General features: G+C 39.8%; 1 protein-coding gene across 4 annotated transcripts in view; it reads left to right on the forward strand.

The window, feature by feature from the left end:
- The first annotated feature begins 245 nt into the window (after positions 1 to 245).
- The window catches only part of myo18ab (myosin XVIIIA b), a 124,089-nt gene continuing 101,889 nt past the window's right edge, over positions 246 to 22,445 (forward strand). For 3 of the 4 annotated variants that reach the window (XM_005750349.1, XM_005750350.1, XM_005750352.1), the window contains exons 1-2: positions 246 to 365; positions 3,391 to 4,465. In XM_005750349.1, the coding sequence (XP_005750406.1) occupies positions 3,476 to 4,465 (990 nt within the window). In that variant the 5' untranslated portion in view covers positions 246 to 365; positions 3,391 to 3,475. Of the gene's footprint in view, positions 366 to 3,390; positions 4,466 to 21,349; positions 21,510 to 22,445 lie in introns of those variants that run through there. The other variant, XM_005750351.1, reaches the window with a different exon arrangement.

Raw genomic sequence — 22,445 nt, forward strand, 5'->3', positions numbered from 1 at the left:
AAACTATTTTCCCAGGCTTTCTTTTTCACTGGAGTTACATTATCCAGAGTCGTACATAGTGAACAAGTAGAATTATTAACAAGATAATCGACTGCTGTGCACAAATACTGTGGTACAGTGGTACAGTTTAAATACACAACTCACAATTAAAAACCGTCTTTCCAGTAGTGTACCTGGTTACACTGTATGAACAGAAGGGGGAGTAGGTTGACCGCGTTTTAGATACAGTATTGACGCTTCAGAGCTGGAATGGGAGCAGCCTGCTATCACAACCAGAGCCTGAAAGCTTGTTTCTGTTCCCTACAAGCCGAGCTACACCCATTAACAAGGGACTAGCGAGGCTTCGTTTGAAGTATTGGAAAGCTGTGAGTATCTGTTCCTATAATAAGATGTGCTTCTACTGAGAAGGCACATTTAGTGTTAAGGCAGCTGTGCTGAGACGGACAGGCAGTCAGTGGGGCTGACTGAATGATTTTCATAGGATCCCAGAGTGTTCCAGGATTTGCTTTACCAAAATGAGGGCAAAGAACTGAGGCTGTGACCTGAGCCAATTAGGCTAGTTAGCTAGCTAGACGCTAAATGAAAAGTGAAAAAAAAATACATAAAATATGTAACCTTGTGTTTTTGGCGCGTTCTCATTTGGAATAGCATAAAACAAGAGATTTTGATTATTAGGTAACATTACCTTCATTTACAAAGCAGTAGCTCGGCTAGCTAATGTAGCTGAGAAGCTATACTTATTTTAGCTCTGTCATGCTTTTGTCCCCGACTTCACGCTTAATGAGAAGTGCGGCTGACAAATACGCTTTGTTTACGTTAGTGGTTAAGTATTAGTGTCGATTTAACCGCAGAAGCCAAGTAGATAAAAGGGAGGCAACTTAAAACTCTTAAGCCATTTAGCGTTTTAGCATTCCTTAACCAGTGCATATAGGACCTAACGCTACTCTTAGTGCAGACGCTCTTCGTTTATTTTGGCTACTGATGACAGAAGGTAATAATCTGAACGGACTGTTAAGGAAACCTTTACTGTTCTGGCAAATCGGTTATTTGATACTGTGTTGCTAAACACTATATGTAAATCTGTACAACACGTTACCACGGTAGTTTTGCTGTATAGATATAAATAGCTGTGATGTTTTCAGTGCTATTCTGTTACACCTTTGAGCATATGACTACTTCATAACTGACAGTTTAGGCTCTTGCCTGATGAGGTTTTTATAACAGCTGAATGACCTTTTTTGCTGGAAATCCGGACTTATCTTAGCAGGAGAAATCACTGACATAATTCACCTATTCCACAGTTAAAATAGTAGGAGGTTTTTTATTTTTATTTTTTGTTAATAAGAATCTCTGTGTATTACCCAGCAGTTTATAAGAACCAGGCTGAACCATGTGGATGTGCCTGCCTGGACTTTTCAGTTTGTGGCAGGACTTTACCTTATTTGTGAGGCTTACAAAAATGGTCTTGTCAAGCTTCTCCAGTGGGCTTCTTTAATGTAAGAATACTAGAAGTGTTCAGGGATGTAGGTCTGTTTTTTTTTGCAAGGGTGTCTACACATATGCTCAATGCAAACAATCAGGTTTGCTTAGACGTTTGATGCCAGCTTAAAAAAATGTTTTAGATCTGGTCTGTGCATTTTAATAGTTGTAAAATTATGTGTGTAATTACGGACATTTTTAACTATATGCAACAATACAGTGGTAAAAAATCCATTAAATAAGCATGCAGAATCATGAAATGAAGCAGACAAAAAATGTGGGACTACAAAACATATTCCAATACAGAAAGTGCTGCTAAACTGTTGAGGCTGAGAAGTGATATAAAAATGTAACTATGAGACAGTATAAATGTCTGTCGTCAGATTATGCCACCAGTAGCAATAATAATAATAATACATCCATCCAGTCTGTTCCGTTTATCCTTGTCAGGGTCACGGGGGAGCTGGAGCCTATCCCAGTGTACACCCTGGGCAGGTCACCAGTCCATTACAGGGCTAACACATAGAGGCACACAACCATTTGCACCTATGGGCAATTTAGAGTTACCAGTTGACCTAACCCCTCTAACTGCACGTTGGTAACCACAGAAGGTCCTGGCTTCAATTCCACCAACAGGCCAGAGTCTTTCTGTGTGGAGTTTGCATGTTCTCCCACAGTCCGAAGACTTCAATAATACTGATAATAATTATTGTTTATATTATTTAATTGTGACATTAATGAGAAAAGGCAATTTTCTTAGCCTGTCTGACTGTTCTAGGTGTGTGAAAACATTAGGGAATCATTATTCTTTCATTATCGCTGTTACAGCCGCACACTGTCCTGCTTACCTTAATTTTTTATTCAGTTACAACCTTTTGGTCTGTGTGACCTTCGTCAGGTACAAAGAAACAGTGTTCATACACGTTTGCGCATATATACACATTGAGTAAGATTCAGCCAATTAGGGATTCCTGGCTATTAGGTAAATGGTAAAATGGTAAATGGACTGGTTCTTATATAGCGCTTTTCTACTCTTCTGAGCACTCAAAGCGCTTTACACAACTTGTGCATTCACCCATTCACACCCATTCGCACAAGCACATTTTTCTAGGTGCTAGGCATGTCACACCTGCATAACAGTCCACTCAGAATGTCAGTGCAGTCATCAACAAGCCAAATAACGTTTAACATCGCCATCTGATCCGATAACCGGACAATTCATGTCTCTTATATATTCAGAAATTATCACTTAAATTCATAAATTGCCACAATTACAGAACTAGTTTACAACAAATATTCAGAATCAGAATCAGAAAGGGGTTTATTGCCAAATGTTGAGCAGGTTTACAACATTAGGAAATTGCTGCGGTGCTTCAGTGCAAACATAGTGTCATAAATAGCACTTAAATAGACATGAAAAAAATAAAAGTAGGAATAAGAATTAAAAGTGCTACGTAGAAAGATATGTGCATGAGTGCAGGTGGTGATCAGTGCCAAACATGGAATGATGCAGTGACACAGCGTAGGGTCATGTGTTAGTGGCGGGGACAGTCATATGGTTATTGTTCATGTGTCCAACAGCAGAGGGGAAGAAACTGTTCTTATGGCGAGAGGTTCTGGTGCGAATGGACCGGAGCCTCCTGCCTGAGGGGAACAGGTCAAACAGACTGTGTCCAGGGTGAGAGGGGTCAGCTGAGATCCGAGCTGCACGCCGCAATGTCCTGTCCTACTTTATGCACAAATCAGTGATGTATAATATTTTAAAATACCAACATCGCAATATATAACAGTCACATATACCACTAAATACACTCATGGACACGCACTGGTGTGCATGGAGAGCAGTTACTGTAATATTTAGCAGTTTAACAGAAATTGTTCTCTCTGTCTCTCTCTTTTCTTAATTCTTAGCCTTTCCTCGCTGGATCATAGCAAACACACCTGACCTGAAGTCAGTTCAGCCAAAAAGGGAACACTAAGTTAATTTAGTGCCACAATGTTTAATCTAAAGAAAAAGGAGAAGGAGAAGAAGGAGAAAAAGGAGAGGATGTCTGCAGCAGAGCTGCGCAGTCTGGAGGAGATGAGCATGCGCCGTGGTTTCTTCAACCTGAAGAGGGAGTCGAAGCGGGAATCCAGGAACAAGCTTGAGATTTCCAACCCCATTCCCATCAAAGTGGCCAGCACCAGTGATCTCCCCCTCACTGATATTGAATTAGATGGCTTGAGTAACCGAAGCAGCATGATCCTGGATGACCAACTAAGCATTGCCAGCTCCAATGATGATCTGAAGGGTGAGGGTGGAGGAGGACAGGATGGACAACGCAGCTCAGTGCGAGATCGAGTTGCTCACTTTGGTTCACTTGCCAAGCAGAACTCTACACAGATGATGAAACGCTTCTCCTTTTCCCAGAGAAGCAAAGAGGAGAGCCCTTCAGAGGGATCCACCCCTTCAGGCCAGAATTCTGCTGCCCCATCCCCACAGGTGGAGAGTAAAGTTTTCAGCATGCTCCGCAAGCACAGCCTCAAGCAGCAGCCTGGAGCAGAAGCCCCCAAAAGAATCTGCATTCCCGAAGTGGTCGATAAAACCTTCCCTGCACAACTCCAGCTGCCAGCTGTGGTTGCTCCAAGTCCACCTGAAACCCGTGAACTGGAACTCCAGCGCCGTAACACTGGTGACTTTGGATTTTCTTTGCGTCGCACTACAATGCTGGACCGCAGCCCTGATGGAGGGGTGTACAGACGTGTGGTTCACTTTGCAGAGCCTGGTGCAGGCACTAAGGACCTGGCACTGGGCCTGGTGCCAGGCGATAGGCTGGTGGAGATAAATGGACGAAATGTGGAGAATAAGAGTCGAGACGAGATAGTGGAGATGATCCGTCAGTCAGGAGACACGGTGAGGCTGAAGGTGCAGCCAATACTGGAGTTAAGTGAGCTGAGTCGCTTCTGGCTGAGGAACACCGAGGGGCTGCGCAGGGAGGCCAGACTGGTAAGAACCTCTTCCACTTATATATTGCTTTGTTGGTGATCAGCAGTGGCATACAACCTTTTTGTCAGTTCTGCATATTTTGATTTTGAAAAGCCATGCACCTTTCAAACATGTAAAAAGTACAGAGTAATTGTCTCTATTGCCGAGATGTAAAATTTGGGTGTTCCTCTGCTTATATTATTCTTTATCAATTGCTCATTGTTTTCTAGTTTATAAGTTAATTGTTAGAAGAAGCCTGGAGATTAAAACTTTCTTTAAAACATACGTTTTGTGCTGCTGATTGAATATAGCAAAGATGACTTTTATTTTCCCTTTCATGGTTTGAAATTATATTTTTGTCCACTCATTTCAAACTCACTTAAAAGGCTCTAAACAGAATTTTCTTACTCCGCCTCTTTTTCTTGACTAAACCCTTTTTGATTTTATTATAATTACCTAACCCTTACCACACCCAAGTTAATAATATATATTTTTTTACAACAAGAATGTTCTGGACCTTTTTGTTTAGTTTGTTCTTCCTGCTTCTGTGTGAGGTTTCTTCTGCAGCCTCTAAACCCTTCTGATGACCTTCTGATCTTACATTTTCAGTCATTTTTGACTGCTGTCATCTGGCAAAGGCAGGTGAAAATGCTGACCTTAGTGGTGAGGGTGTAGCTAGATGATTGATGTATTTTTAGGTTTTAGCCTTTACAGAGCCCTTCCTCAGCAGCAGCTTGGCACAGACTTCCATTTCTGCAAAGTCAGCTTTTCCTTCATTTTTACCTGAAGTGCTGATACACTCAGCATAATGTGTGTTTACACAGCACTGAGTTCATCAGTACAACCACTGACTCGATATCGTACGGCTCAATAGCTTTTCGTTGACAGAATTACTGTTTTCATTTACTAATTCTTTCCTGTCACATTTACCAATTTAAACTACTGTCAACACTTCACAGATGTTTAACAGTATGTAGGTTGTAATGGTGATTCACTGGGCATAATTGTGTATTTTCTGTTAAGCTTTTAATTTGAAAATCCACCTCGTATGCTAATGGCAACTGAACGCAGTGTTAATGAAACTTGTATTGATGATTGCGTGTTTAGCTGTCATAATGTACAAAACAACATTTTCAATAACCCGCTGAGTAGAATTGCAATGATTAGACAAGTAAAGATGGTAATATTTTGCTGATCCCCCCCTTTGTTTGATTCTGCTTTATATTTGGATCCTTGAACAGTTGTAATACTTTGTAGCTGAAAATCTTACATTCAGTTTGCGCTATTTGTATAGATACCTGGCTTTAACAGCATCTGAGTTTACTCCAGCGGGCTCAGTGTCCCGATCAGGGCATAGTTGGCAGTATCAGAGGACTTTGTTTGGCTTTGGATCAAGAGTCCTTCTGACACAGTCAGGCTGAAAGAGACTCTGATCCCCTACTCCCACAATGGAATTCATCTCCTCTGGGATGCAGGGAGTGACTGTGCAGCCCATGCTGCCTTTTTCTAAACAGGAGACAGAGGCAGTGGCTAACTGAGGAGGTCTTTCTCTACAGTGGCTGTTTGTTAGGAAAATGCTGCTCTGAGTACTGGGTAAGGACTTACTTGTGTCATGTGGGGAACTTCTAAAGTTTTCATGAAGCAAACAGGAAGTGTACACCGGAGGGAACTTTGTTTTAAGTGTATAGACAATCTTTGGTCAAGTACGCAAACATTCTGCACACCACAGAATGATCCGTTTTGTTGATTTTTTTTATGTATGTTAAACAGCAGGCCCCTCTGTGTCTCTTTGTTCACTTTAATTGATATCACCAACTTGGGTTAAACAAAGGCAAGCTGACAAAGGGCCCATCATTCAATCTTGATAAAGTGTTGCCAAGTCACACTCCCAATTCCAACAGCAGCTGCTGGCTTTTCTGCATATTTTAAACATATTTTTAAAGCTAAGGTGTGTTGGTGCAATGAGTCTTCAACACAAGTATGAACACATTAAGACTTGATCCGGACTTGGAAGCAGGCAGACAGGATGCACTATTGTTTTAGCTGTGACCAGCATAGACAGGATATTCTTAAAAAAGCACAGGGATATCTTCGGAAACGAAACAACACATAGTACAATCATAGCCATATGTTTAAACTAAGGCCAGACACAGTAGCTGGGTCAGCTGATGTCAAAGCTTCTGTCAGTTGTTTTTTCGAAATGAACTTTTCTGCTGGTCATTTTGAGCATTTACTGATATTACTAAAAAACCATCAAAGAAACATTAGTGGTGTCTTCGCTCTTATGTATTTACATTGCACTGGGAACACCAGTCCACAGAGAGAAACACTGACCAGCCTGGCTGACCCTTTGAAGGGCTGCTCTAATGGTTTCCAGTTGCTGCCATAATGGAAAGCCCCTAACATGACACAAAGTAAGCCTCTTATCCAATTATACTCTGAGCAGCATTTTCCTGCTCAGAAGCCAGAGCTTCTGTCTCTTACCATGTTGTGTCCTGATGACTCTATTACACACACAAGCATACAAAACATGAAAACAGTGGCAGCCATGCCGCCACAGCTGGTAACAGCTAAGAAGTTTGGCACACTCATAGTGTCTTGACCTGCCAGTCGCCTGGTCAAGGATATCCTGCCTTATCATCCTTTTCGATCTAAAAGGGACTATCAAATTGTTATATTGATTGATTGTCAATTGTTATTGTCATGTTATATTCAGTAAGACTTGAAACAAGTGACTGAGTTAGTTCCCGTTCTACTAAACAAGGGGATGTCCTTTTAGTCTGTTTAATTCCCGCTGTTTTTCTCCCTATCTTTTTGAATTTTGTCTTTGATTGGATCTGGCTTTCAAATGTCTTTACTGGCTGTCTCTGTATTAGGGTTTCCTACTTTACTGATGGCTTTCTTTCTATGTTAAGGCTCATTAGGCGCTAAGATAGTGATGTTTTAATTGTATAGAGGGCGAAATAATTAATTGGTCTCTTGCTGAATTTGTAAGTTTGCTTTCTTTGAGAGAACTGAACAGTGTCTCTCCACCTAGTCACATTTTGCTTGTGCATCAAATACAATGCAAAGCGTTAAGGTAATTTATTTATTTTATGATTATTTTATAATGTGTGTGGTCATCGCTATAGCAATGTGGCTGAGCATCTTGTGACCTGATTAGCGTTAGATACGAACGCTACAACAAAGGTGGACGTCGGGGTGTGGATATATCTGCTGCTTGGTCTGTGGCTTTTCGTCAGAGTCACGGGCCACTGTGTTGGGTTTTTTTTTTTTTTTGAAGCTTTTCTATCGTTGCTGGGTTTCAAAAATGGTGGTTTTAATTTTTTCACTTTGGAACCATGGCCGAGCAAGTAGTATTTCAGTACCAGGTACTATGCCTAATGGAAAACCTTTAAAACCGTTGCAAGTCGATCTGAGTAGGTACTAGTGGAAAAGGGACTTATCTGTCACTCCTAAGGCATACCTGACCATTGTCTCGATGTCCACATACATGTCCTGCACCACCCTCACATACTTCTGTACCACATCTAGTTTCCTGATACAGTACCAAAGTTCTTCTCTTGGCTTACTCGGTCACCCTGACCTGCTGCCCATCAAGCTAAAAAGCTTCCTTTCTTCTTTGTCAGTGTCCAGCCTCTCATACAACTCAGTAGAGCAGGGCGATATGACCAAAAATGTCTATCACGATATACATTTGAAAATCTGCGATAACGACACAACTGACGATATAATTGACACTAGACAAAATACTTTACAACTCTAAAACTTTATTAGTGCAAAAAAAAAACCAACCCATCAATGTACTTTGCACTTACACAAGCAGCTTTTTAAGTGCATTAAAGTTATATAAAAATTTGCAGTGCAAATGCAAATCCTTGCTGACAGTTTAACCAAAAGGCATTTCCAGTGGAAATTGGCCGACATATCCTCAGCATAACCATGTATAATATCCACAAAACTTAAAAAGAGGTTATACAAACACTTATGTTGAAGCACAGTACGTATCACTCCGAGGCTCCTCCCTACGATAGCCGTAACGCTCCGACAATCCATCAAGCGGTGCGGCTTCGTAGCTTAGCAAAGTCGTACAGAAACATTTGACAGATTTTCGAGCACCGTGTACATAAAATCGTTTCGAGGTCAGTAAACACAACCAGAGTTCATACATAAGGCACACGGGATTATAAGGGGCACTGTCGATTTTCTGAAAAATCAAAGGATTGATTTTAAGTGTGCCGTATTTTCCAAACAACACGGTAATAATGACGGCCCGCTAGCATGCTCTACCAAAAATAGTGCTTTGTTGTATATCTGACGGACGAAAGCCAAACCAGTTCCACACCACTGAAGTTGCAGCATTTTTACAAACCAGTTCTGGTTCATCCGTTTCATTCAACGATCCACTTTCGCTCTTCTCATTCTTCGTCGCAGCCATGTGCGTATGTAAACAATGGCACTGCGCATGTGCGTTTTACCCATATTCTATCGCAATATGTCATTTTCCTATCGTTGCCCAACATTACACCGGTATTACTGTGAACGGTATGATATAGCCCAGCACTACAACTCAGTATAAGCCTTTTCTTTTCCCTTGTTCGCCTTTTTTCAAACAACTTGCCTCATTCATAATGCATGACACAAAGCCCCACATTTTTAAGTCGCAATTTAATATATATTTTTTTAGATGTTATTATTTGATATCTTAATAATATGCAAACATCTTTTACATTAACATGTCTTCATATCATATTTAACAGAGGTCCCGCACATTAAAGCGGGATGATTCGTTATGGAATAATGTGCTTAAGGCATTATTATATTACATTAGTTTGCAATGAAATGTAACTGAACTACAGAGAGACACTTGATAAAATTAGCACATCCTCTCAGTCAGCTGAAGAAAAGTGAATGTTGGCCTATGACACTGTTAAGACACAATGACGTCTGTGGTGTTCTATTATAAACACGTATGAAAACAGTGATATGTCAAGTTTTTGTCTTGGATGAGTTCCTTAGTTCCATGTTGCGCTCCTCATTTTTCCATCTCAAATCCATATTCCCCCTAAAAAGTGTTCAAGTAGTGTTATTATTGATGTAAGCATATATTAAGTAGAAAGAATGCCTTAACTTCTCATGTAATTGCCATTGCCAAGAAGCTTACATCTTTAGTATTTGGCACACTTTTGCATAATTATCTCAGCTATTTACAGCCACACCCTGTTAAGTAGGATAACATGCAGCATGGAAATGTTTAAGTAAACCTGCTAACTAGTAAATATTATTCACATAAGATTTTAACAGCAGGAATAAAAACTGAAAAGGTCTGAAATAAGAGGGCTGGGTGGAGCGTGAGAGAGACTGGAGGCTAAAGTAGTAAGAAGCCGTCTTTTCTTGTCTTAACAGGCTGCCTAAAAGCAACGGAAAGCACGTCTTCCCTTTAGGTCTCACTTTGGTATTTGTGGAATCTGTTTTCGAACAAATAGGCCACTTCCTGACCCTATCCTCCCGAGAATCTCTTGTGGAGGAAGAGGAATGAGTTTTTGAGGATCAGGGTTGATGGAGGAGGGAAGGAACTTGATGGGTTCATATGGCTTAGAAAACATCTTGGAAAACAGTTTGCTGTATGGTTTTCTGTAAACTGTTTTCTACGATGGTTCTACACGCTGTATTTAAAAAAAACTTTTTTCGCACGTTGTTATTCAGCATGATCTAAACATCTGGAATCCAGAATAATGGACTCGGGATCATTGACTAAGACCGTGTTAAAGCTGACAGTAGTTCTGTACAAACACAGTGTCCTAATTAATGCTTTCATAAATGGAAGTGTTAATCATTTGTTTTCATCAATAAACAAAATCCAGTGACTGAACAAAAGAGAAGTCTAAATCAAATCAATATTTGGTGTGACCACCTTTGCCTTCAAAACAGCATCAGTTCTTCTAGGTACACTTGTACACAGTTTTTGAAGGAACTTGGCTGGTAGGTTGTTAACAGCTTGGAGAACTAAGCATAGATCCTCTGTGCATGCCGGCTTCCTCACATCCCTCTGTCTCTTCATGCAGACAGACTTGATTATGTTGAGATCAGGGCTCTGTGGGGGCCATGCCATCACTTACAGTTGTTGTTCTTGTTGTTCTTTTCGCTGAAGATAGTTCTTAATGACTTTGGCTGTGTGTTTGGGGTTGTTGTCCTGCTGCAGAATACACTTGGGGGCAATAAATAATCATTTATATTTCTGAAAGCATTCTTTTCTTATAGCATTTTTTTCACATCTGCCTAAAACTTTTGCACAGTACTGTACATGCATGTACACATAAAAAAAAAAAAATACTGCAGTTGCTCTTGAAGACAAAAAGCTAATCACACCAAAGGAAATAAAATGTTCTTTGTGTACTTCTAGGCAGAGCAAAAAATGAAGATGTATCAAAAACTTTTAGCCATGTACTTCACATCAAGTCATGGCTAACAAGCAGTGGACAGAGTGTTTTCAGATACAACTACTATGGCATTAACCAGCCATAAAACCACGGACGGGTGCTGCTACAAGATCGTTATTATCTTGTCTAGACATCATACCTAACTATTAAAAACGAGGCCGTGTGTAAGAGCCATCAGAAATTCGGAATGTGTATAACCCGGAGACTGGTATGAATTAATCCAACTACACATAAATGGATGGGCATTTCTCTTTCAAAAGAGCTAATGCTAATAACACCCCCCCCCAATCTGTATAGCAAGTATGTTTATTTAACCACATACAAAGATGTTGCAACATCAATAAATAGGTCTTTTAACGTTTTAACGTTCAACTGATGAGGACTGACAAGCCAGTAGACTGGAATGCCGTAGGACAAGTTTTAAGTTTTGTGATAAGTGATGGTTGGAGCACACATTTAATGGCGGTGCATAACTTTACATCAGTGTGTCACAGTTGCCTTTACTTAACATTATTGGTAATTACCCGAATATTTTTGTTTCTGTAATGGTTGCACTACGTGCGTATGCTCCTTAATTGGAATAATGCTAAAATGTAACTATTGTTGTTATCCATAATTTTTTAAAATGTACTGCTTGCCAAAAAAAAGAACAAATTGAAAAGCACATTATTATTTTCTTAATAACGACGCCAAATTGCATTTATTTAGTTGCATTCTTGAATAGAAAAATTTATTTTAGTGGTTGAATATGATATTTTATTAAACTCTTAATTCATACATTTTTTAAATTAATATTCTGACATTGGTTCTTGAAAAGGATTATATAAATATGTCTGTATAGGTTCTCAGTCATCCAGGTCATGGTAGTTTAAGGAACTTGGACTATGGAAATAATATTTTTTCTTTATTTACTTACTTTTGACTTCACAAAGTCAAGTCTAGTGTGCTGGTTCAAATTTAGGTATAAAAACGTGAATTCAGTTTGAAATGCGGCATTTCTGTTCAAAATGGTGAAAAAGGGAGGAGTCTGTGTTAAAGCACTTTGCGATGTTCGAGGGTTCTCACAGTTTGATCAAGTATGCTTTGGAGTGGATTGCCAAGACTGATACTTGCGGTAAGGAAGAGGCAGAAAGCCGACTGAAGCAGATATCTGGCACCTCAAGATTTTAAGTACTAGAGCCAGAGCTCCATCTCAGATAAATACGTCTAGATCAGGTAAATGGACTGCTTCTTTTATACCACTTTTCTACTTGACCCTACTTAGCTTGTGAGCTCAGACAAGTTCGTGGTCAGGGTGCTATGGCCATAATCAGGGTCTGAGAAGATCTCAAGAATGAATAAGCACATGACTGAATGAACAAGGCTTTAATGTAAAAATGGCTTATAAGAAGTTATTATTAAGCCCTGTTTGTACCTAGAAATGCCTGAGATTTGCTAGGGAGCATAAAAACATAACTGTAGACTACTGGAAGAAGGTACTCTGAATAGACGAGTCCACGTTTAAAGTGTGTTTCAGCATCATCCTGTTTATGTCTGCAGAAAAGCTGGCAAACATTTTGATGCTATAAGCAGTTCACCCAGATTGAAATCTCATGATCATCCTCACGCCACAAATCAAGAATGAGGTAAATTGGAAGAAAAACTGTCAGTCAAAACAGAATTCAATGATTTGTAAGTCATTGAAAGCCTATATTTAATTTAAAGTACTGAAAATACAAGAGATTAAATGATAAATAAATAAACAAACTATGCCAGCAATGTATTTGAAAAAATCTGGGAGACTGGCATGCTTTTGGCTATGCTCGTCTCACTAATAACAAATGTTCCATTCTTGTAGAAGTAAACAAGGGCTTAAATACTTACTTTGCTTTCCCTGAGTAAGCCTTAATATGGACTACAGCAACCAAAAAAAGTATATGGCCTCAGCCTACAGAAAGGCCTTGGCCTTGGTGAAGTTGAACTTCTTGCTGTGAGGCGAGGGTGCACACCACCACACCACCATGTTGCCAAGTTCTGCATTTATAACATATTATTTTAAATATTCCTTGCATAAAGTATCAATAAGAGTATTTATTCTGCACGATGTGAATCCTCATCATTGAAATATTGACAACTGGCCTGTAGGTGTAAATAGATAGTGGAGTCCTGGCCTGACAAGTTAGCTCTTTTGTGTTGTGCCATCAGCTTAGTCAGAGGTTTTGTAGTTTCCCGGATGTATATATCATGTCATTCCTCCTGGCACTTAACAGCATGGACTATATTACTCTGTTTGTCCCAGGGGACCAGATCCTTCGGGTGGACCATGTTTTGGGTTTGAAAGCTACAGAGACGTGGTGTTTGGAGAAAATTTGCGAGTTAGCGTGGATCACCCCGTGCGTGAGGCTGCACGGTGCTAACACGTTTACGAGCTAACCGCACTAATGTGTTGATGCCGTGCAGCCCCACGCATGGGCAATCCGTGCTAATGTGTTAACGAGCTAACCGCACTAACGCGTTGAGGCCGTGCAGCCCCACGCATGGGGTAATCTGTGCTAGCGTGTTAACGAGCTAACCGCACTAAGGTGTTGATGCTGAGCAGCCACATGCACTGGCAATCTGCATTAATGCGGTTGTAACGTTAACGTCATTTTAACAAGATTAATGCTGGCAGCACTAATTTTTAGACATAAGTTGTAACGGCCGCCATTTTCTTTGTGAGTGTTTATTACATTGCATGCTGCGGGGAAAAGCCTGTTCTAACGTTTAGAACAGCCTGTTTTAAGGTTTATTTTGAGGACCTGATGGCTGTTTATTGCTTCTCATCCGTAAACTCCATACTCTATCGTGTGATTCTTGCATAGGTGGTAGAAGAGGTTTGCCGTGTTTGAGTCTGAGGTGGGGACCGGTTTGCGACACAATTTGCATAGCACAGTTTTGTGGTCCGTGTCAGACTTTTCGTAGCCAAACCATGTCCATGCTACAGAGGTAGCCCGTTGTTTAGGAATAAGGTCCTCGATTTGTTTTGATTGGTCCTTCTGTTTTTAGCTATCTGGTTCTGCCTCATCTTCACTGGATTTGCTGGTATTATCTGTGCCCCAGTAAAAAAATATTGGCGTTAACAGTGTATTTTGCGACAAAACGAAACAAAAGATGGCGTATAATTTGAAATGATAAACGTTTTCATTTCATTATCCTATATATTTTGTCATATCGAACAGCCCTAATAATTGGTCATCTGGTAACTTCCCTACCACCCAGAGCCTGTCCCAACTCCTCTTTGAACTCTGCATAACATTTTTCCTTTTTCAACTTCTACCATTAAATCTTTGCTTATGGCTTCACTTCCTTTCCCTTCTTAGTGTACAAAGTCATCCAGACTACCTTCCGATGCTGAGTAGCTACATTCTCCCCTGCCACCACTTTGCAGTGTCTTTCAGACTATATGATCTGCAAAGGTGTAGTTCACCTGTGTACACTGTCCTCCACTCTAATAAAGCTCTTTTCAGCTAGTCCCTTGTTACGAGGAGTATCCAGATTGGGTAGGGCTGAGTTTTAGATATAGCAGTTTTATGTCAGATGTCTTTGCCGACACAGACCCATAAGAGTTTTGTGTCTTTGGTTAGAAACAAATTAGCAATCTTTTGCTTACCAACTGAATGTGTAAACCACTCTACTATGGAAGCACCTACCTCACCTTGTGTTCCTCCTTCTTCTTAACCTCCTAAAACCCGAACTCTTTCATAGCATGCATTTTTCATTTCTCTTTGCTATTTGGGCTGATTGGGATCTGATGAATGTAAAAACAAAGAATTATCTTTTGACCTGATTTTGCTCTACAAGGGCCTGATATCCACATATGAGGACATTCGTTTTAAATTTTGATAGAGCAGTGGCAGTATAATGTTCTCGTCAGTGGATATCAGGCACTTGTGGAGCAAAATTTAGTATTGTGGTCTAGACAACCCATAATGTGATGTCCACATATCTGGATGCCAGATCCTAGGAGGTTAAAGTATATTTTCACCATAGTGAATTCCATCCATGCTATTGGTTAGTCTTAACCCCTATAGTCCATTCCCTCTGACTGGCTGCTGTTTCATTTTTAATTCCTAATGGCTCTCTGTTCCTCTGTCCTGTCAATGAGGGGAGCACAAGAACCAGATCTATTCCCTGGATGAAAAAAGTCCAAACATGCTCCAGACTTGCTGTGGAGATATTGTTAATGCTAATATTGTTGTGCTAAAATAAATACCACATTTCTGAGGAAGCCAGTTACCTAGCTCTCAGCAGGTAAGAAATGTGTGTAAGAGTTAAAGAAAAGTGGCGGATTAGCACACCGCCAGAGAGCCCATGTCTTGGTTTGATACCACAGTTTGTTTTGGTCTGTCTCTGTTAGTGCTGCTGCTGCCTGAAAACCACACCGTCAGCACTCTCCTTTTTCTACACACTAAGCACAGTGACACAGCAGCATGGTCAAAACATGCTGTCTCCGTTGAAACACTTGGATGTTTCCCTGTCAATGCTATTATTGTTCACTAAAACTAAAAGAAAATCTAAACAAAAACTAAACTTTAAAAAGAAATTAAAACTGAAATGATTTTGTGGACTTGGAAACAAGCTAAAGTAAAACACAAATATATAGGAAATATCCCCAGTCTTAGTGTGTATCACCACTACTTTGATGAGGATCTATGCTCTCGATACAATAATACTTAATTAAAAGTAACACTCTGACTGAATGTGTTCTTTTTATTTAAGGAATCCCTTTGGGACATAGGGAGTTGTACTTTCCTCTGCAGTAATTACAGACACGTTGTCAGTCTGCAGATATCACAAATACTGGGATAAAACAGAATCACTGAGTGATTTTATCCTGTTAGCCTATGGGGTGGGGCGTTGCCTGCGGTGCCGTGCAGGGAAGGCGCACGCACCTGCACGGCATCCACAATCATGCCCCGCTGACTTAAGTAATTACACTGGGTCCTGTGGTTGGGGTTGTTGTTGGTATGTTGAGCTGGCAGTGGGAGAGATCCAGCTCTGTGTGTAATGTAACAGCAAACATGTGTGTAAATAATGAATGCAAAGCATGTTCATGCCATCGGGTCTGCTGTGGTCATTCACATGAGACTTTTCCATTTTATCTTGTGCAGCAACTAGCAGGTCAAGCCAACCAAAGTATATATCATTGTGATCATTAGCTCTGATGAGTCATTTAGTTATTTTGTTCTTGACAGCAGACACTTCCTGTATGAAAACCCCCAAAATGCAAGAGTAGGAATTCATTGCAACAAATGTAAGCATGCTCCTTGTTTTTTGGGTCTTATACTGTCTTGTGGTATTTGAGATATACTGTAGAACTCACCAAGCCACTGGTGCCACATAGATTGCAATGAATTGCACTCCATTCTGTGTGGCAGGGGTGTTTCAAACACAAGTGATTTCATGGTTTGGCTACTAAGCTGTTGTTCAGTAGAAGATGTGGTCAGAGTGAATCAGTCACATTAATCACTTTCATTTACCTCTAAGCACATGCTCTGGCTCATATTTTTGTTAAACTCGAGTGGATTCAAGTGGAGCTCCAGTTTTTCACCTAGTGCCAGGTTAAATTATGGTATTGGGGCCCCATTTAAAAAAAGAAAAAAAGAAAAAAAAAAGAAAAGTTTATTATAAATATATGCACACTTAAAAAGACCACATTTGTGCCACTCAATGAAAACTGCTTTTCAGTTTTTGTTTGACCAAATGGGCAGAGTGCCTCTGTGTTTTATCTATAATTTCCTCTCCTGACCTAAGCCCCGAGATTTCTGCCAGCCCAACACAGCAGACAGTGGATTAGCCTGATTGTACACTACGGTATTCAGTCATAAGTTATGGTGTGTGTGTGTGTGTGTTCACCTAATGGCTTGCATATAGCAAACTAGTAATTTACAGATATTGTATTTACTTTTAACTATGCAAAAGACTACTGAAATATCATGTGAAATATGTTGGTTGAGTTTGAGCTTTAAGTCATATAAAATCTATCCCACCTCTCTTTTTTCTGTAAGAGTCAGTCATCCTTGAAATGCATCTAGAAAACCTTAGGGGAGGTGATTATGTAATCTAGGTTTTAGGGTTGCACATATAGAAACTTTTTTTTTTATTTATTCTTGTACCTGTACTCTACTGTAATTTTTATCCCTGATATCCCTGTGTTTTGGGTTTTTTTTTTGTATTTTTTTGTATTTTTTTGTCGTCAATCCAAGTCAGAGTTACCCTGATGATATTGTCAGGAACTTTTTTCAGACTTGACAAAACTACAGATTACTGAGCCACACAACTCCCTGGTAAATTCGTAAATTCATGAATTGTAGTCATGCTGAACTCTTAAGTAATGTTGAGTGATATCAGGAGTTAGGGTGATATGACCCAAAATTCATATCTTGATATTCTTTAGCTGGATGGCGATATAAGATATATATCTCGATATGTTTTTTAAAGCCATAAAGTAAGAACAAAAAGAGAGTTCTTAGTCAAAGCTGTGTCCTAAATCTCATAGGCACTTTTATTAACATACAGCATAGATGTACAAGAAAAAATTACTCTGAAATAAATTATCAGCATTTATTAAATAATAATGCTCCATAAATAAAACATAAAAAAATAATGTTGTTTTTGTGCATAACAAAAAAGCTCACAATTGTGCAGTCAAAATGTAAACTAAAAGATGCTGAGCATAACAACAAAGACAGACCGCAGCAGGTTTCGTGGTCAGTAAACACAACCAGAATTCATACATAAGGCGCACTGTCGATTTTTGAGAAAATGAAAGGATTTTAGGCCGGTCGTCAACGTGTTAACCCGGTTAGCTCATTAACGCGTTGACGCCGTCCAGCCCTACGCACGGGGTCATCCATGGTAACTCGTTAACAGAGATTTGCCCCGTTAATGCAGTTATGGTGTTAACGTCACGCTGACAGCACTAAAATAGTAATCTTCAAATGTTTTCTTTTTACTGACCAGCTCCTTTTTGATAGCTTCCGTGTCCATCTTGTCGTTGCCTGCAGGTGAAGCGATGGGGGAGGGGGAGTTGTGTTCAGTGAAGGGGAGAGGCGAGGCCGAGTAACGTTGTGTAGGACAAAAGTGGACGAAAGAGCCACATTATGCTCCCACAGATCTTTGTGAAGTGTCAGCACGAGGCTTGGTACATAGATGTCACCAAATACACCCACCAAAGAGGGAAAAAATAATCATGAAGGCCTGAAGTTGACATAAACAAAGAACCCTTTCGCTCTTTGAACACATTTCCAAATTAACTTTCAACAACCTAAATCCATTATGGATTGTGATGTGTTCAGAAGCTGCAACCTGATTTCTTCTGACATCATTGACATGTCATCAATACATTCCATTGAACCACACATGCTTTTAGCTTTCATGATGCTGAGGGTTTTAGTCAATGAGGCTGTTTGTTTGGTTTTGGCAGCAGTCACTGGCCTGTGCTTTGCTGCCCCAATATCTCTTGCACTTTGATCAGATATGAATTACAGGAGCTGATTCTTAGTGTGTAAAGGGCATCATCTGCTGTTTTGTTATGCCTATGCATGTCTCAGAAATTACAGTAGCCAAACAGAATTCGCATGCTTAGGAGTGAAGAAATATGTTCATTTGAGATGGGGTGTTTTTTGTTTCTTTTGAAATATAGAACTGTGTATGTCTGTTTGTGTATGCGTTATTATCATCTTTGCGTTTTTAATTTTGTCACTACCAACAAATACTCAACTTTGCCACCTGCAGCCCTGCCTCTGCTCTTTTTGTTAGTGCTATTGTCTCTAAATTATACATAGCAGGTCTCACTACCATCTGTACACCTTATCTTTCATTCATGTTGCTATCCTGTGACAAATCACCTGACACCTGTCTCCACCCACTCCATCTTGCCTGAATTCTCTCCGCCTCTCTTGTGCATTTGTATGTCTGCCTTTGTGAGCACAAAGTGTAATATTTTGAAAACAAGGAAATATGGGGACCTTTGACTTGTTCAGTTTAGATTCTGGTTTAGGTTAGGTTAAAGATATTGCTATCAGCACACGTGGTATGAGACAGTCATGAGATCGAATAATATAATCATTAGGCACCTTGAGTCAACTGTTGTTGTGATCTGGGACTATATAAATAACACTGACTTGAATCATGTATAGCTTTTTATATTATATCCAATAATAGGATAAATTTATATCTTCATGTAATTTAATTATAAAGCTGTCAGTTTCACTGTAATTTGTGATTTACACCAGTATGCTGTGTTTTCCTTAAGTTATCTTCAAATAGAGTAGGCTGCTGGTGATCAGTAAAAAGTTGCTATGTTTTTATTGTCAAGATTATTAGATACTTTGTCATTAGATTTTTTCTCAGGATCAAGGGTCGAGGATTAGCTTCTTAATTTTACCATATGAGGAAAGAAAATCAACAGTTTGTAGCTGGGGTGCTGTTTCTTGGATGGGAAACACCCAGCTGCTTCTACTGATGGGTGCCAATGATATTCTGGGCAGTTTTAATCATCTTCTGCAGAGCTTTCCGGGCTTAGGCCTTGGTCATCCCATTGTGATGTTTCCAGTTAAGAAGATTTCTGTTGCTCTTCTTTAGAAGTCAACAAGTACTTGAAGTTGAGTTGTTTTTGAGCTTTCTTCATTAGGGTTGAGATGAGTGATAACCACAGCTTCAGTGATGTAAAGTATTTCGCCTAATTCAACAATCGAGTCCTTAGTTCTCTTGATCATAAGCAGTGGGTTGTTTAGTGAACTTTTACATGGTAAAAGCCTGGGCTATGCTCTCACGCTTTGCTTTCACCTTATTTTTGTCTTTCCATATGTTAGTAAATTAAGTATGTAATATTCTAAATATTATATAAATAAAATGACAGTTAAATATTTTTAGAAAAAAACAACAGAGTTGGGTCAAATTTCAGACTGTTGATTTCATCTCATCTGATTTGATTTCACACAAGCCTTTGCATACAGGACTTTGCTACTCATGATACACAGAGTCACCGTAGAGATGTTACGTCAGCGCATTTCTCCCTTCTTTCACCACCCTCTTCTTTAGGCTGCATTCTTTCCAAAGGCACTTTAGCTTGACATTCCCACAGCCCTCATTCTCTTTCATCTTGGCTAAAGCTATCATAAAATATTTGTACCTTATCTACATCAATCTCCCATTCCCTTCCCAGATTAATGTGGAAGCCACTGCAGAAAAATATATTCTGTAGTTTTGGGATTGCTAAAGTGTGTGTGTGTGTGTGTGTGTGTGTGTGTGTGTGTGTGTGTGTGTGTGTGGTTCCATGGCTCCATCTTGTGGAGAAAGATCAGAAGTGTGGGGAAATGCAGAGCACTAAGGGGTCAATATCTGCTGCCTACTGGCTGCTCCCAATAGGGCTTAAATATCTTGGACTCTCCGCCAGTTGCGCTTAGAACCGAAGAAGTGTCTCGGATGAGAGGTGTAACATATTCAAGAAACTTAAAGAAGTCCAGCCGCTTTTCTTTCCAAGCTCCTTAGATTACCATGATCTGGATGACGGGGAACCTTCACACGCTCATAAACCTGACAGCTGCAGTAAAAAGTACTGTGATTGCTCAATGAGTAGGAAAGCAAAATTTAAGTACCTGTTGATGCCTTCTGCATTTTCATTTTTGAGTTGTTTCCATAATTCTCCTGATTTGATCTTTTGCACATCGAGGGGCTGCTGTCTTGTGGCTGGTTCTAAGCTTTGGATAGCTTTAGCTTTGGACAATTTGCCTTTCTTTAATCTTTATAATGTCCATGTCAGCTGGGTGAAGGGGATTAAACTGTTTGATTAGGTTTGTTGTTACCAATGTTTTCATGGCTGACCCCTGAACCCCTGGTGAACTTTGCATCTTCACTCAGAGTGAGGAGCTTCAATGCAATATTTTTGTGTGGCTGTGAGTGTGTGCATTACTTTTTGCCTGCATCGTGTGTTGCACATTAAACAGACCAACCTGAGCCTGACCAGTTGGCCACCAATAAGGGCTGAGGACATTGGCAATGGGGATTTTCTTTTCCCTGGCTAGCCAATCAGCGCATCTCTAAAACATGACTGTGGTAATTAAAACATGCCTCAGACAGGGTTTACTTACTAAAACAATCACTTAAAAATATATATATACATATATAAAACGTGGGTCCTTTTTAGGAAAAGCCACAGATTAGTATAAAAAACTCCTGTTAACAACAACGGTAAATAACATTACTCATAAGAGAACAGACTTTACTTAACTGGGACTCATTCAACTGAAAAAGTACCACAGTTTAGACAGAACAGAGATAAGACCTGGGTTTTCTTTCTTTCCTTTGCTAGCAGCATGAGAGAAGCATTCATTTCCTGTAACATGTTCCACTCTGCTTCTGCTTTCATTGTGATGCCTTCCTTTAGCTGCTTTACACGTCTTCCTCTTTGCTGTATACACTGGTTTCACAAAGGAAGACAGTGCAACTAGGAACCCCAGCACTCTTCACAGCACATGTAACATGTCTTGTACAAAATTCAAAAGCAGAGAGAGTTGATAAAATAGAAGGTTTTGTAGGATTAGAAAGCTGTAGTGCTAAATGAGGAATTGAATTGGAACAAGATGACTCGACTAAATATGAAGGTACGTTACCATTATATGGGACATGGCATTGTAACTCAACTCGGAAGTTCTAAGAAATAATGGCTAAGATCTCTCCTGACTATTGCTCTACGAGATCGATGTATCTTTTGTCATTATAGCAAGCTCGTACTGTAGTGCTGTGCAAATTCTGTGTCTCTGTGTGTACATATACAGTTATGTTTAAAAATTGAATTACTTGAAAAAACAAAAACTGGGTGCACAAGTTGATGTTATTTAGGATTTTCTGTAATCTGAACAGGCTCAAAAGTATACATACAGACTTAAATACATTTCTCAAAAACTTGCAACAGTTTTTAATCAGAGTATACCATCAAGTCAGTTAGGTTGCAGAGGGAGTTATTAATCAGTTCCAGCTGCTTTGGTGTCGAAACAGGTGCACTAGAGAGGCAACAGTGAGACGACCCCCAAACAGGAATGGTTTTACAGGTAGAAGCCACTGACAATTTTCCCCTACTCATCTTTTCTGACCTCTTTTTCACTGGTTTTGCATTTGGTTAAGGTCAGTGTCACTAGTGGTAGCATAAGAATGGCTCATCAATATGTGCTGTGGCCAGAAGGTTTGCTGTGTTTCCCAATCCCCCCCAAGACAGAATCACTTGTCTGATCAGGACCATACCATTACATTTTTTTTTGTTCTCAAAGATATTTTTTATCAGATTAAAACGACAAACAAAAAGAGATACACAAAAAATTCTTATACAATATGTGAGTAGGTAGGCTTCACGATGATTGCTTAAGCTGACATAATAAAATACAGCTTAATAACACAATCACATTAGGGCTGGGCTATATCATACTGTTCACAGTAATACCGGTTTAATGTTGGGCAACGATAGGAAAATGACATATCGCGATAGAAAATGGGTAAAACGCACATGCGCAGTGCCATTGTTTACATACGCACATGGCTGCGAC

The sequence above is a fragment of the Pundamilia nyererei genome, unplaced genomic scaffold (genome assembly GCF_000239375.1).
Source record: "Pundamilia nyererei isolate P.nyererei 1_Seehausen unplaced genomic scaffold, PunNye1.0 scaffold00270, whole genome shotgun sequence".
NCBI classification, from domain to species: domain Eukaryota; kingdom Metazoa; phylum Chordata; class Actinopteri; order Cichliformes; family Cichlidae; genus Pundamilia; species Pundamilia nyererei.